Here is a 16,378-nt window from a genome sequence, read left to right as displayed (position 1 = left end):
ATTCTCCCTTCCTGTGCACACAACTTTTATTGCGGTCCTCAGCATATGTAAATGAGCTGGGACTAGTCCGGCTTGGGGTTGTATTACCCAGAGCAGACCGACCTCAGATGCTGGTATCATGCCCCCGCTGGGCCTGAGTGACACCTACATCACTGGCCACACCATCTTTATAGCACAGCAGTGGGGACATCAGTCAGTCCCAGCGGTGGTGGGATTATTGCACGTGAGCCGGGCTTCTGTGTGAACCGGCGCCCAGTCGGACTGGTTCGGGTAATTCGCAGATACTGAGAACTGCAAGAGAAGAGATTCTGTTTAGCATATGGGAATGGGAGGCAGGGTTAGGGCTCTAGACGGTAATGGGGGACCGGACGGGTTCCCTTTAAATTAAACTGTGCATCATAGCTTGTCACATAGCAAACAGCATGGTTCCATCTCCAGATGCGCTGACTGGCTCCGCTCATCCATCCGGTCTCTATGATGCAAGGACTGATCCAAGGCATTGTTCCAGAGCGAATCCATGGCATTCACTCTCATGGTAAACGTTTCGGCCCATGCAATGGCTCATAACAGCAATGACGTGGTTTTAGAAAATGTATCCGTCTTCACAAATATTAGCTTCCTTTAACAAACACTGAACCTCTTTAGTTCATACCTACGTATTAAGACGGTAATATCTCTGTAGCGCAACACCTTAAAAAAATCTTAAGACTATACCACCATTAATATAAAAAAAAAAAAAAAAAGGAACAAGAATATAGAATCCCACCAGTTATGCTTTAAAATTATTTGCTACATGTAAAACATTAGTTTCTTCACTGCCAAAGCTGCAAATCATGAGGCAGGTGATTTTTTTTCTCGCTTTTTTTCCCCTGGTGCAAATCAGCAGGTTTAACGTTCAAAAAAAGTTCCAGTTCCTTTTTTTAAAATTAAAAAAAGTGAGCAAAACATGAGGTTTATGTGTTTCATTATTAAATAGCAGAAATATCCATAACATTAAAATATAAAAAAAAAAAGTACAATTCATGTTCAGTAGCGGTGGGTTGGGAGGAAAGAACTTGAATGGTCGGTTCGGAAACACTCAGAGGTTCTTTTGTTTGGAAAAGTTCCTTTCGGGATTTGCTCCCCCGTTCACTTGTAGTGCGTCTTCTTCAGGTCTGTACTCTTGTTTCTGACGGCGAATCTCTTTATAGCGCAATGTAATGTCCCTGAGGAGGAAGAAACATTTAGGAAGTTCAGAACCTACGTGCTCCATACATTCCATATTATGTCAGCTAGACATATAGGCTTCATCAGATTGGAGACATATGGGGTCAGGGGGGGTCCCTATAATTATAGTAGGCACAGAGGTCACAATTGCACCCGGGCTCTGGAGCCTAGAAAGCCCAAAAGGGCCTTATGGCCCATAAGAAAAGGCCAAGGTTCTGGGATAGTTTGAGGCCACCGTTTGAGATTTTGCATTTGTGCCCAAAAGCTTTAAGGTTACACCACTGATTATAGTGAGCGTAATGATAGGTGGTCTTCATTACTACCCAACATCCATTGTTGCCAGATTGTTACTGGAAGTACGCCAGTTATCCTATAGGTACAGCACTTGGAGCGGAGCTTTTCTGATACAGAATCCCAGCATAGATTGGGATAAATAATACAATTCTTGCTGCTGATAGTCACCACTAGAGGGAGATGGGGGCATTTTTTTTTTTTTTATTTTTTTTTTTTAAATACAAGGAAATCAGAAAACATACAGCACTTAAACCCACCACTCGCAGCAACCCGTTTCATGGGGAATAAATGAAGGTGTTTTTTTTTTTTCCAGGGCTACCTCTTACCATTTTTTGACTATTCACTGAACCAGTAGGTCAGGTTCTAGAGGCTTGCCCCAGTAATATTCTGGGCTGGAACTGCTGTTTTTTTTCTTTATATTATTAAACGGAATTTATCAGCAAGGTTTTGCTATGGAATCAGATAAGCATGATAAAGGGACAGAGACCCTGATTCCAGTGATGTGTCACTTACTGGACGACTTTGTGCAGTTTTGATACAATCCCAGTCTTCTCTGCTGTAGCTGTCGAGGGCTCAGAATGTATAACCCCGCCCACACCCGATAGGCTGCTTTCTGTGTTACACCTGCCTGGCACATGTCACTTAGCGAATGTATAACCCCGCCCACACCCGATTGGCTGCTTTCTGTGTTACACCTGCCTGGCACATGTCACTTAGCTCTGCGGTGATCATCTCCTGCTGATAAAACACTAATTGTACTGAAAATACAGCACACAGCCTATGGCATCACTCACAAGTCCAATTTTCATGGATAACACTGGCACCTGTAATAGTCTATGGTGTCATTCACAAGTCTGATTTTTCATGGACAGAGCAGTCTGTGGAAAAGTCATGGAGACAAATCAGATTTTGAGTTGAAGGTCGAATCAAAATCAGCAATGCCAGGCAATGGGCCCATGAAAAAAAACACAGCACTGACGACACTTTTCATGGACTGTCAATGGAAAAGGTGGACGCTTTTCTTAATTTCTCCACGTACAAGAAAATCGAATGACACTTGGACCACACACTGATCAGAACAATCAGTCCATATTTATGGAAAATCAGACGTTTGAATGAAGCCCAATAAGGAATACATTGCTGGAATCAGGGGGTCTGCCCTACACCATGCTGTGATCAGATTATATAGCAAAAATCTGCTGACAGATTCCCTTTAATATACACACTATATAAAATACATACAGTCATGGCCAAAAGTGTTGACACCCTTGAAATTGTTCCACAAAGTGAAGTATTTCTCCCACAAAATTATTGCAATTACACGTTTTGTTATACATGTTTATTTCCTTTAATGTATTGGAACAACACAAAAAAAGACAAATCGGACATAACTTCACCAAAAAAAAAAAAAAAAATGGGCCAAACAAAATTGTTGGCATCCTCATCCCAATATTTGGTTGCACACCCTTTGGAATAAATAACTGCAATCAATTCCAATAACCATAAATAAGCTTCCTACTCCTCTTGGCTGGAGTTCTAGACTACTCTTGTTTTGCAACTTCTCCAGATCTCATTTGAAAGGTGCCTTCTCCCAACAGCAATTATAAGATCTTTCCACAAGTGTTGAATGTGATTTAGAACCTCCACCATATTTGACTGTAGGTACTGTGTTCTTTTCTTTGTAATCCTCAATTCATTTTCAATAAACAGTAGAACGACGAGCTTTACCAAAGCGCTCTCTTTGTCTAATCTGTCTACAAGACCTTTTCCCAGAAGGATTTTGGTTTACTCACATACATTTTAGCAAACTGCAGTCTAGCTTTTTAGGTCTCTGTCAGCAGTGGGGTCCTCCTGGGATAGCATTTAATTTAATTCAAATGGCGACAAATAGTTCACGCTGACACTGATGCACCCCGAACCTGCAGGACAGCTTGCATTTCTTTGAATCTTTATTGGGGCGACTTATCCAGCATCTGGACTATGATGTGTTGCAAATTTTCATCAATTTTTCTCTGTTGTCCACATCCAGGGAAATTAGCTACAGTGCCATGGGTTGAAATGTCTTTATTATGTTGCGCACTGTGGACAAAGGAACATCAAGAGCTCTGGAGATGGACTTGTAACCTTGAGAATGTTGATATTGTCCAACAATTTTGCTTCTCAAGTCCTCAGACAGTTCTCTTCTCCTCTTTCTGTTGCAATGATTGAATCAACTTCTCACCTTTTTTTTTTTTTTTTTTATCTGGTTTCAGGTGTGATTTTCATATTGCCCACACCTGTGACTTACCACAGGTGAGTTTGATTGAGCATCACATGCTCGAAACAAAAGTGGTTTACCCCAAATTTTGGATAGGTGCCAACAATTTAGCCTAGCCCATTTTGAGGGCTTTGTGTGAAATTATGTCCAATTTGCCTTTTTTCTTAGTTTTTTTTTGTTGTTGTTCCAATACACTCAATGGAAATAAACATGTGTATAACAAAATGTGTAATTGTAGTAATTTTCTGGGAGAAATAGTTCATTTTTCTGGAATAATTTAAAGTGTGATAACACTTGTCTATAACGGTGCTTCTCCCCGGTCACCGAAACAAAGGATAATTGGGAAAAGTGAGCACTCAGCCATGGGGGGGGGGGGGGGAGGGGTCAAAGCGGAGCACAGAAATAAGGCACAGTGGTTGCTTACCTGATAAAGAACCGCCATGCTGTCCACAATAGAACCAGAACTATACCCAAAATCCAGCACTGTGCGACATAGAACGGTAATGGTAGTGTTATAGTGTAAGGATCGTATTTTACGACAATCAGAAACTCTGTTACGGTGATGGCGGCCACCATCCACGCCTGCTGGCCCAGCTTCTTGTGGAACTTCCTAAGGCGTGAAGAGGAAGAATAGGAAGAATATAAGTATTTGGCATCAGACGGCAAGAATCACGCTCATGTTAGAGACTATTCTAAGGCTTGAAATGGACAGTTGACTTCAACCAGATCATAAAACAACTTATCTGAAGTCCAAGAACGCCATCCACAGGGAGAGGATGACCACCGCAAATGACCCTCTAATCCATGCTGGACCAGATTGACCCTCTCCTAAAGGTGGACTATGTCAGCAGCCATGTGTATGTTCCTGGAGAAGACTGACCCAATTGTGAGGCTGATATAAAGGCAGCACACAGTCAATTAGGCACTTATCTTCTATCACCTTGTACCTTAGGTTCCCCTATGTATGTGCTTGTAAATGTCTTTTAGTGAATGCCTCTTTAAATTTCCAGTAGCACTTGTCAATTGTAACTGGCACCCCAAAACTCAGCACAATCTACTAGGGGTCCCTCATTTTACCAATATATGTGGACTCCAGAGGTGAAACCCACATACCCAAGGCATCATCTTGTGGTTACATAGAGGTCTAAAAGTGAAAATGGTAATTAAACCTCCCGGTGATTGTATTTCCAGGAATCCATCCTGACAGCACCATGGAGGTTGTCCTTCTTATCCATAGTGGGACAGGAAACCACGAGAGTTTAAAAGGACCCTCCTCCTTCCACCCTTCAGTGATTTTCCAAAGTAACACATCTGGATGGATGCAAAAAGATAATTTTATTCTGAACATAATTTTTATACCACTGTTACTTCACATAAGTATACAACATATTTGTAATAGGGAGGGAACAACAGTGCTGTCAGGATGGATTCCTGGAAATACAATTACCGGTAGGTTTAATTACAGTTTTCCAGGTCACCACCTGACAGCACCATGGAGAAGTACCAAAGGAGATCTTTTGGTCCTAGGGTGGGACTACTGCCTGAAGCACCTTCCTGCCAAAAGCTAGCTGAGAAGAGACTACATCTAGCTTGTAATGTTTAGAAAAGGTACTGAGGCTAGACCAAGATGCAGCTCAGCAGATCTGATCTGCCGAGGCCCCCCCTTTCTCTGCCCATGAAGCCGCCATAGCCCTGGACGAATGAGCTTTAAGATTGTCTGGGGGATCCCTACCCTGTGCCTGATAAGCCAGACTAATGGTGGACCTAATCCATCTCGTAATGGTGGACTTTGATGCCTTTTTCCCCTTATTAGGACCCCCATAAAGGACAGTCAGTTTTCCAAGCGATGCTACAGATCGCTTGGAAAACTAGCATTCTGCAAGCTAATTACGCTTGCAGAATGCTAAAAAAAAGGCGAAAAAAAACGGAAAAAAAGCAAAAAAAAAAATGCGGATTTCTTGCAGAAAATGTCCGGTTTTCTTCAGGAAATTTCTGCAAGAAATCCGGACGTGTGCACATACCCTTTTAGCCGATGTAATGGCCATTAGGAAGACTGTCTTAAGGGAAAGATTAGCAATGTCTATCTCTTTTGTTATATCAAATGGATCTTTACACAATTCGTTAAGGACCAGGTTAAGATCCCAGGGTGGGACTGATTTCCTAATTAAGGGTCTCAACCTTTGAACCGCTCTGGAAAACCGAGCTATCCAAGGGTGGGGAAGCTAGGGTAGAATCATAAAATACACTTAGGGCTGCCACCTGGACCCTCAGAGTACTTGGTTTAAGACCTTTTTTGAATCCCTGCTGCAAAAAATCAAGAATCTTAGGAATGTCAGGGTGGTCAACATCGACTGTTGTGTTTCCACAAAAACTGCAGAATATTTTCCATATCTTTAGATAGATTGCAGCGGTTACTGGCTTCCTACTTGCTTAAAGTATGGAGAGGACTCCTTCCGAGAGCCCTTTTGCTCTTAGGATCTGGCGTTCAGGATCCAAGCTGCTAATTGGAGGCTTCCTGGGTTCTGATGAAGAATCGGACCCTGGAAGAGTAGATCTTCCCTTCCAAGAAGGAGATAGGGTTCCTCTACCGACAACTTCCTCAGCAAAGGGAACCAGCTTCTTTTGGACCAGGAAGGAACCACCAGAATAACCTGAGCTCTGTCCTCGCATATCTTCCTGAGGACTCTCGGTATTAATGCAAGAGGGGGGAAAGCATATAACAGACCCCTGCTCCATGATTGAGAGAGAGCATCTACTCCCGCAGGTCTTTCTTAAGGGTTCAGCGAATAAAAGGTTCCGACCTTCGCGTTTCGTCTGGTCGCGAATAAGTCCACTGTCTGTGTTCCCCAGCATTGACATATTCTGCTGAAAACTTCGCAGTTCAGTTCCCACTCCGTTGCCGATAGTTTTCCTCTGCTCAGAAAATCTGCAACTTGGTTTCTCGAACCTTCCAGATGCACTGCAGAAATTGAAAGCACGGACTTCTCCGAACATCTGAAGATCTGATCCGCCAGATATTGTAGTTTTGGATGTCTTGGACCACCCTGGTGGCGAAGAAAAGCTACAGTCGTCGTGTTATCCGAGAAAATCTTCAGATGTTTGTTCCATAGCAGGGCCTGCGCCGAACAGATGACCTTCCAAACTGCATGTAGTTCTCTGTGATTTGAGGAATTCCTGCTGTCTGTTGAATTCCACTGCCCTTGGTAGTATCTTCCAAGGACCTGACCGCCCCAACCTAGTTGGCTTGCATCTGTAGTCACCATGACAGCTGAAGACTGGATCCATGGGACACCCCTTTGTAGGTTTGTTGGAATAGTCCACCAGTGTAGGGACTGCTTGACCAGATGAGATAGGTGGAACTCCCTGTCCAGTGAGGTTTGTCTTCTGTCCCAAGAAGCGAGAACTGCTCTCTGTAACCGACGAGAATGAAACTGGCTCCAGCTGACACACGGGATTGCAGGATGTCATTAATCCCAGTATTTTCATCGCATCCCTGATAGAGATTCGACTCCTCGAAAATTGGCGAATCCTTATTATTAGGTAGGACCGCTTCTTGTCTGGAAGAAAAGATTTTCTTACATTTGAGTCCAGGATAACGCCTAGGAATTTTATCCTTGGTTTGGGTGTGAGGTCTGACTTTGCAAAAACTAGGTTGGGTGATAAACTGGTCAGTGTGGAAATCACCAACTGACAGTCGATTTTGAGCTGCCCCACAGTCTGCCACTATTAGAAAGTCGTCTAAATAGGGAATTATCATGATGTCTCGTTTTCTTAGATAAGACACTACTTCTACGACAAGTTTTGTAAAAATTCTGGGCGCTGTTGCCAGACCAAATGGGAGGCAACGAAACTGAAAATGAAAAATCCTTCCTTCCATTTCTACCGCAAACCTGAGGTATTTTTAATGATCTGGAAAGATTGGAACGTGATAATACGCACTTTTTAAGTCTAAAGTACACATTACCACATTTTTTCCTAACAGGGGAATTGTGGAACGTATTGATTCCATCTTGAAGCTCTTGTACTGCAGCCATTTGTTTAAAGGCTTGAGGTTTATTATAGTTCGGGATTCCCCCGAAGGTTTCTTTATAGAGAAGAGGCCTGAGTAATGACCTCTTCCTATCTGTTGAGGAGGAACAGGAGATCTTGCCTCCATTCGCAGAAGATCCTGTATGTCTGACCACATAGGGGAGGTTGAGGAGAGATGGACGTTTGATACAAAATATCTTTCTGGAGGAAGAGAGTCGAACTCTATTCTGTACCCCTGGGATATGACCTGAAGGACCCAAGGACTTTTGGTAATCCTCTCCCAATCTCCCAGGAAGTTCAACAACTGCCCCCCTATCCTGGTGGCGTCATTTCCTTCGAAACTCTGATCTAGAGGTCGAGGGACCGGAATCTCTATTTTTGTTTCTATCCCCTTTCTGATAGCTCCACCTCCCCTGTTTTCCCTTACCCCTATAGTCTGATCTCTGACTATAAAAGGGCCTGCGAAAGGGCTGGTACGTCTTACGTTTTTCCTCTGGAAACCCCTTTTTATCATCTGAAGCTTTCTCCAGAATATCATCAAGTATGGGCAAAAAAACTCTGCCTCCTGAAAAGGGAATAGAGCACAATTTATTTTTTGAATGAACGTCTCCTGACCAGTTCTTTAACCATATAGCCCTCCTGGCTGCATTTGATAAAGACTGGCCTCTAGCTGTGAACCTAACCGATTCTGCAGTAGCATCTGCAAGAAATCCGGTTGCTAGTTTCAATAGAGGGATAGCTTTAATAATAGACTCCCTAGGGGTTCTAGCAGACAATTGATCTTTCAGGTCATCTACCCACAAATGCATGGCTCGCGCCACAGATGTCGCCGCAATGTTTGTGCGGATTACAGCCGCTGAACTTTCCCAGGCTCTTTTTAAGAGCCCATCCGCTTTACGGTCTATTGGCTCCTTTAAGTTAGAGGAGTCCTCGAATGGAATGGCGGTTCTTTTAGACACTTTTGCAAGCGGAATGTCAATCTTGGGAATATCTTCCCACTCCTTGACCCCCTCACGATCAAAAGGTAGGTGAAGTCTGAAGTCTCTAGGAATTGATATCCTCCTTTCTGCTTCTTCCCATTCTTCTAAGATCATAGAACGAATATGAGCATTTACAGGGAACACTTTTGAAGTCCGAGAACGTAGCCCCCCAAACATTTCGTCTTGAACTGACTGAGTAGTTGAGGGCTCCTCAATTTGCATAGTCCGCCTAACTGCCTCCAAGAGCTCATCTATATCATTAGAGGAGAACAAATATTTCTTCCCTCTTTCAGGAGACTCTCTGATCAACTCCTCATCTTCCAGATCTGAATCAAAAGAGCTGTCCTCGGATGACCGATCTGATTCCCTCTGTCTTTTCCTAGATCTCTGTGGATCCTGAGGGTCAGACTGGATGGGTTGGGGAAAGGTCAAGCCAGATATCGAGGCCTGCACCTCTTCTCTGACAATGGCTCTCATGTTAGACATCAGGGAAGCTTGCTCTTCTCCCACAATACGGCTGGTGCAAGATTCGCAAAGCGATTTCTGCCAGGAGTCCTTGAGCTTTACAGCACAGATGGGGCACTTCTTACACTTGCCGGGTTTCTTAGCCACTGACGGGGCCTAAAACAGATAATATAAACACCTGATGGGCCCGTACAATTATTGGATTTATAGGGAGCAGACCCCCAGCCGGGGACTCACATGTGCCTGGCCCTCCTGCAGTGTTTCGGATCTCATGTCCTCCATGCTGCTGCCTGGCACCCACTGAACACATACACTGCTCTCCCGAATCAGATACAGCTGTGTCCTGCGCTGTCACACATACCTTTTATATCCGTTAGTGTCGCCATCGCCTGCCCCGGAGCCTTCTTACGTCGCGGAGAGTAGGAGGGAAGAGGATGCTGCCGGCCGCGATCCGGAAGTGACGCGCGCGGCAGCCGTGAATCGGAAGTGACTATCCCGGAAGCGACTATCCCGGAAGCCGATGTGGTCCGCCTCCTGGCCACAGCGCGGCTCCCGATCTCACCATGGCCTGCACTCACCCCAGGATCCGCTTGCCGAGGAAGCACCCTGCAGAGGCGCCCGGACGCAGGTACCTCAGGGCTACATCCAGGGTCGAGAGCCCCCCCAGGGGGAAGCGACCCCTCACCAGGAGCAGCGCTACACCGGTGCTGCTGAGGGACCCCATTACTCGGGTTTCAGCCAAGCAGGGTCTTGTAGTGGGAAGGAGAAGGCCGAGCCCCCCGGATCCTCACCACCTGCACGGGACACGGAGCTCTCGTCGTTCCCATCCACAGTGGGACAGGAAAAACACTGAAGGGTGGAAGGGGGAGGGTCCTTTTAAACTCTTGTGGTTTCCTGTCCCACTATGGTTAAGGACGACCTCCATGGTGCTGTCAGGCGGTGACCTGGAAATAACCCTTGAAGGCAGACACTTGGTAAATCTTATGTATTGCCTTATGCCTAGTGCAGGGCCAGAGGGAACACCCAATGCTCAACAAAGTCCTCAAAGTAGTGGCCCCTTGATGCATCTCTGCCCTGATGGCTGGTTAGCCATACAGAATGGCATGGATGTGGTTTGTGCCTTCCTGGGCTACATGACGGCGGTTTTACCACCAAATTTACCCAAAATGTTAATGCCGGAGTCACAAAAGATGATGGCAATGGAAGCTCCATAATCTTCTGGCCTGAGGTTCATACTGGGGTCTGCAATGTGAGCAGGGTCCATCAAAGGAAAAAACCAGACCTTAATGTTTGTGGCATCTCACATGTATTCTGATAAGGCTTAAAGAGGTCATCACCAGCCGCAGGGTGGACCTGACATGCGATGGGACTGCAAGCTACAGCCGAGAACAGTATGTTTATGGTGGTCTCAGACAATGAGGGGCGGCAGTGAACATGCGGGGTCATTGCACCAATGATTCAGAGCAGTTCAGAATTGCAGTTTTGGGATTGGTGGGATTCTTCCTGTGCAAATAGCCTAAAAAGATGGGCACACAAATGCTGGACAATCCCAAACAATAATACTACAGGGTGGCTGTTCCTAAGTCAGCCGGCTCGGCAGACCTTAGGTGTGTTTGGGCATCTTCAGACCTGGGCTACATTTATTTCACAGTACAAAGCAATAAAAGGGTTATAGGGGTAAAATGCATGATACCGTGGCCAAAGTGAGAGGTGTTCAGTGGGTGCAGGTCAGAAGTGCCCAATGTAGAAGATCTGGGGACTCGGGATCTTATCGGGATAAAAAGCTCTGCTATGCCATCTAGTGTAGCTAAAGAGAAGTGCAGTTATACAAAACTATGTGACTCCTATATTACTACAAGGAGGTGGTGGTCCGACCACTGATGCAGGAAGCTGTTATAATGGAGTACGACATCAATCATTTTTATGTAAATTTGGGAAGTCCTCTAGTTATCTGGGCATGAGGGGAATGCAGATACATTACATGAGTAAGAGTATTGTAACAGGCCCCTTAATCATATAAACCAGGTTTTTACTCAGACCTGTGATCCCTGGTGTATAAGGGTATGTGCACATGTCCGGATTTCTTGCAGAAATTTCCTGAAGAAAACCGGAAATTTTCTGCAAGAAATCCGCATTTTTTTTTTTTGCGTTTTTTTTAGCATTCTGCAAGCGTAATTAGCTTGCAGAATGCTAAAGTTTTCCAAGCGATCTGTAGCATCGCTTGGAAAACTGACTGACAGGTTGGTCACACTTGTCAAACATACTGTTTGACAAGTGTGACCAACTTTTTACTATAGATGCTGCTTATGCAGCATCTATAGTAAAAGATAGAATGTTTAAAAATAATAAAAAAAATGCTTATACTCACCTGCAGACCTCAGCGGCGTCCGTTCCGTATAGATGGTGTGTGCGCGCAGGACCTTCCATGACGTCGCGGTCACGTGAGCGGTCACATGACCGGTCTCGACCAATCACAGGACAGTGACGTCATCGCAGGTCCTTCACCGCACACCAGCTACAGGAACCGAAGCGGCAGCATGCACCTGAGAGGCGGGAAGACATCGAAGGTGAGTATATCACTATTCTTTATTTTTATTCTTTTTTTTTTTACCAATTATATGGTGCCCAGTCCGTGGAGGAGAGTCTCCTCTCCTCCACCCTGGGTACCAACCGCACATAATCTGCTTACTTCCCGCATGGTGTGCACAGCCCCGTGCGGGAAGTAAGCAGATCAATGCATTCCTAGGTGTGCGGAATCCCCGCAATTCCGCATTTTTAATGAACATGTTGCTTTTTTTTTCCGAGATGCGATTTTTTCGCGGAAAAAAATCGCAACATTTGCACAAAAAATGCGGAATACACTGTAAATAATAGGAGGCATAGGTTAGCGAAAAATCCTGAACGTGTGCACATGGCCTAAGCTCTGGCCCCTCGCCATGCCGTCTGCCTTTCCTACCATGTGACAGAATGGCTGGTAGTGCACCAAGCACAATGCAGAGCGATGGATGGAGTGGTGTAAAGTCGCCACCACTGGACTCTGGAGTAAAGGTGTCCTGTGCAGTATCTATATCTGATCTAATGGAGGAGTCTGGGTTTGGTGATTGCCAGGAGAACGTTACCTGCCTGACTGCACTGCACTGCCTGTAAAGTTGGGTGGGAAAGATATAATGCTTTGCAGTGTTGTATACTTCTGGTTTTGGGGGAACAGTTTTGAGAAGTCCCTTTTCTGTTCCCCATAACTGAGCCCAAGGCACAAGGTCCATAAGGAGATGGCTGGGGAGTTTTCAGCGGAACAATATGACCAACCACAGAGCTTTGACCTCAACCTCCTCCAACACCTTTCAGATAAACTAGAAAGGAGATTATAAACCCAGCCGTCTCCTCCAACATTGGCGTCTAAAGGCCCCGTCTCACTTAGCGATTTACCAACGATCACGACCAGCGATATGACCTGGCCGTGATCGTTGGTAAGTCGCTGTGTGGTCGCTGGGGAGCTGTCACACAGACCGCTCTCCCCAGCGACCAACGATCAGGGGAACGACTTCGGCATCGTTGAAACTGTCTTCAACGATGCCGAAGTCCCCCTGCAGCACCCGGGTAACCAGGGTAAACATCGGGTTACTAAGCGCAGGGCCGCGCTTAGTAACCCGATGTTTACCCTGGTTACAAAAAAAAACAAACACTACATACTCGCCTTTCGGTGTCCAGGTCCCTCGCCGTCTGCTTCCTGCTCTGACTGAGCCGCCGTACACTGAGAGCAGAGCACAGCGGTGACGTCACTGCTGTGCTCTCACTTCTCACTGTACGGCCGGCAGTCAGTGAGAGCAGGAAGCAGACGGCAAGGGACCTGACGGACATCAGAAGGCGAGTATGTACTGTTTGTTTTTTTTTACATTTACGCTGGTAACCAGGGTAAACATCGGGTTACTAAGCGCGGCCCTGCGCTTAGTAACCCGATGTTTACCCTGGTTACCAGTGAAGACATCGCTGGATCGGTGTCACACACACCGATTCAGCAATGTCAGCGGGGCCTCAACGACCAAAAAAAGGTCCAGGCCATTCCGACACGACCAGCGATCTCGCAGCAGGGGCCTGATCGCTGGTACGTGTCACACATAGCGAGATCGCTATGGAGGTCGCTGTTGCGTCACAAAACTTGTGACTCAGCAGCGATCTCGCTAGCGATCTCGCTATGTGAGACGGGGCCTTAATCTCACAAATCAGCAAGAATTCACAGACAATCTTTTACAAAGTCTCCCTAGAAGTGTGGAGGCCATCTTGGCTGCACCTATGGATGTGGCATGGGTGTCACGTAGGTGTAATGTGTGGCGTCCCAATAATTAAATATAGCGAGTATTGACCAGAGAATCTCAGTATTCAATGAAACTGTGGAGCAAGCACAGGAGACACACATCAGGTTATAGGCAAGGACCACAGGAAACTTACAAGTCGTCCATGAAGTCATATATCTCCCTCATGGCCACACCGCCCACGTTCACGAAAAACACCAGACGCAGCAGCACCAGGTAATGCTCTGGAGGCATCCACAGGACGAATTTGAGGTAAAATGTGTTGAGTTCTGCAAGTAAAAACTAAGAAGAAATCATGGATCATTACACATGAACACAAGAAGTGTGACAACTACAGGTTCTGATGGAGAAGTGGATCTAGGAGGAAAAAGTTACATCCTCCTGTATCTATCTATGAAATCCACTCATTGCCCTAAACAGTGCAGCTCCATGTAATAAAAGCAATATTAGGGGTTGTAACCTTACACTGATCAGGGTGGTCTCTTCCACCACTCTGATCATCGGTGGTCGGACCTGTACGTACTTTTATACTTCTCTTCAAGGCACTGAGCATCATATACTAATAGAGAAGGCCCAGTACTGGGGAGGCAGCCACATGAGACAAGACCGCTCTGAATGGGCAATTCTGAACAATGTCTAGTGAAAAAATGCTTAAAGGGAACCTCAAGACTGAGCCCTCGCGGGCAGGGTCCTCCCTCCTTATGTACCTGCGTGCCTTGTTTTTGCTCATGTTTAATGTATTTGTCTATATTTGCCTCCTTTTCACATGTAAAGCGCCATGGAATAAATGGCGCTATAAAAATGTATAATAATAATAATAACCTGTCAGCAGATTTTGCGGCTATCAGATACGGCCACTGCCTTTCAGGGCTGATATACAGAATTATAGAATGCTATATATATCTGCCCCTGGTCTGACCTGCAAGTAAAGAAAAACAAGTTTTATTATACTCACAGGGGGCGGTCCGGTCCGATGGGTGTCGCAGGTCCAGGTCTGGTACTTCCCATCTTGCGACACCGCCCTCCTGCTTCTTCCTCGCTGCCCGGCACCGCCCTCCTGCTTCTTCCTCGCTGCCCGGCACCGCCCTCCTGCTTCTTCCTCGCTGCCCGGCACCGCCCTCCTGCTTCTTCCTCGCTGCCCGGCACCGCCCTCCTGCTTCTTCCTCGCTGCCCGGCACCGCCCTCCTGCTTCTTCCTCGCTGCCCGGCACCGCCCTCCTGCTTCTTCCTCGCTGCCCGGCACCGCCCTCCTGCCTCTTCCTCGCTGCCCGGCACCGCCCTCCTGCCTCTTCCTCGCTCCCCGGAGCCGCGCTCCTGCCTCGTCCTCACTCCACGGCACCGCCCTCCTGCTTCTTCCTCACTCCCCGGCACCGCCCTCCTGCTTCTTCCTCGCTGCCCGGCACCGCCCTCCTGCTTCTTCCTCGCTGCCCGGCACCGCCCTCCTGCTTCTTCCTCGCTACCCGGCACCGCCCTCCTGCTTCTTCCTCGCTGCCCGGCACTGCCCTGCTGCCTCTTCCTCGCTCCCCGGAGCCGCGCTCCTGCCTCGTCCTCACTCCACGGCACCGCCCTCCTGCTTCTTCCTCACTCCCCGGCACTGCCCTCCTGATTCTTCCTCGCTCCCCGATGCCGCGCTCCTGAGCAGGGGCCGGGCCGCTCTGACCTTTCCCAGCGCCTGCGCACAGCAGTACTGTAAGGGTCAGGTAGGGTGGTAGTCATGGCTGAGGTAAAAGTCTCTTTCACACCCTGACCTCCCCTCACATACACTCCACGACTCAGTCAGCATACCTACAGCTCCTTTCCTCTCGGGGCTTCCTATAAAGATCTGCACGTTTTCCTCAGTCGAAGCAGAATAATCAGTCACAGTCCCGTTGAATACTGAACAATGAACTTTACTAGAAACAGGCATGTAATGGTGCTCTTCAGTATTGACAGCAGGCTTTACAATACACAATTCCTTCTATGTCCCTGTCTCCGCTCTTTCCTTGTCAACATTTACCTCAGGCTTTGCATTTCTCCTCTTTCTCTGTCTTTCCTTCATCTTTACTAAGCCCGCTTCCGGAACGGACCGTGTCCATGGCTCCTCCAGCGTCTTCTGTGCCAAGTCTTACTTTAGTAGGGATTCCTCTAAACCATTTCTCCCTGGTCCCAGGTACATCCATCCACTTAGCAAGCCGCCACATTCTAAGTGACCAGTCTGTACTGCCTAGTTCTTTTCTAGCACCTACAGCCGCAGTCCCACTTATACTGTGCCATCAGTGACCCTTTCTATGCCTTCCTTCTTTCTCTCGTAGCCTTCCTGGCCCTGATGCTGCCTGACTGGATCTTGGGCTCCTGCAGAGCTGACTACCCCGACATAGCGCTCCCGCCCAACTGATTAAAATTTCCAGAGATTTCCCAGATTAACTGCCATTAGCTCCTCCCACTTAACTATTTACAAGCTGAATAACTCTGCACCCCCATCTAGTGGCCAAACTAGGGTACTACGCTTTCCCTACAACTATAACAGTAATTATACATAGCAGGGAAATGCACAACATGGACACTTACAAAGACATTACAAGTAATATTTATGGACAGCTCATTGTGTCCCTTACAGTACTTTACTATGCCCTCAACAGGGCAGAGAAGCACGCCTGCGCAGGAGCACCGATGCCGGGGAGTGAAGAAACAGCAGGAGGGCGACATCGCAAGAAGATGGGAGGCGCTGGACCCGGACCTGCAACACCCATCGGACAGGACTGCCCCATGGGTGAGTATAATAACACTTATTTTTCTTCTCTTGCAGGTCGGACCAGGGCCTTATCTACAGCATTATAGCGGCAAAATTTGCTGACAGGC

General features: G+C 46.8%; 1 protein-coding gene across 3 annotated transcripts in view; it reads right to left on the bottom strand.

Moving 5' to 3' along the window:
• Positions 1-873: 873 nt before the first annotated feature.
• Positions 874-16,378, bottom strand: part of PTDSS2 (phosphatidylserine synthase 2) — a 73,653-nt gene continuing 58,148 nt past the window's right edge. For all 3 annotated transcript variants that reach the window (XM_077288016.1, XM_077288015.1, XM_077288017.1), the window contains 3 exons: positions 13,678-13,823; positions 4,182-4,367; positions 874-1,205 (listed from right to left, as the gene is read on the bottom strand). In XM_077288016.1, coding sequence (XP_077144131.1) covers positions 1,079-1,205; positions 4,182-4,367; positions 13,678-13,823 — 459 coding nt within the window. In that variant the 3' untranslated portion in view covers positions 874-1,078. The remainder of the gene's footprint in view (positions 1,206-4,181; positions 4,368-13,677; positions 13,824-16,378) is intronic.

This window comes from Ranitomeya variabilis, chromosome 2 (genome assembly GCF_051348905.1).
Source record: "Ranitomeya variabilis isolate aRanVar5 chromosome 2, aRanVar5.hap1, whole genome shotgun sequence".
Lineage (NCBI taxonomy): Eukaryota > Metazoa > Chordata > Amphibia > Anura > Dendrobatidae > Ranitomeya > Ranitomeya variabilis.
Note: the sequence above shows the minus strand (reverse complement) of the source record. Positions and strands in the feature narration are given on the sequence as shown.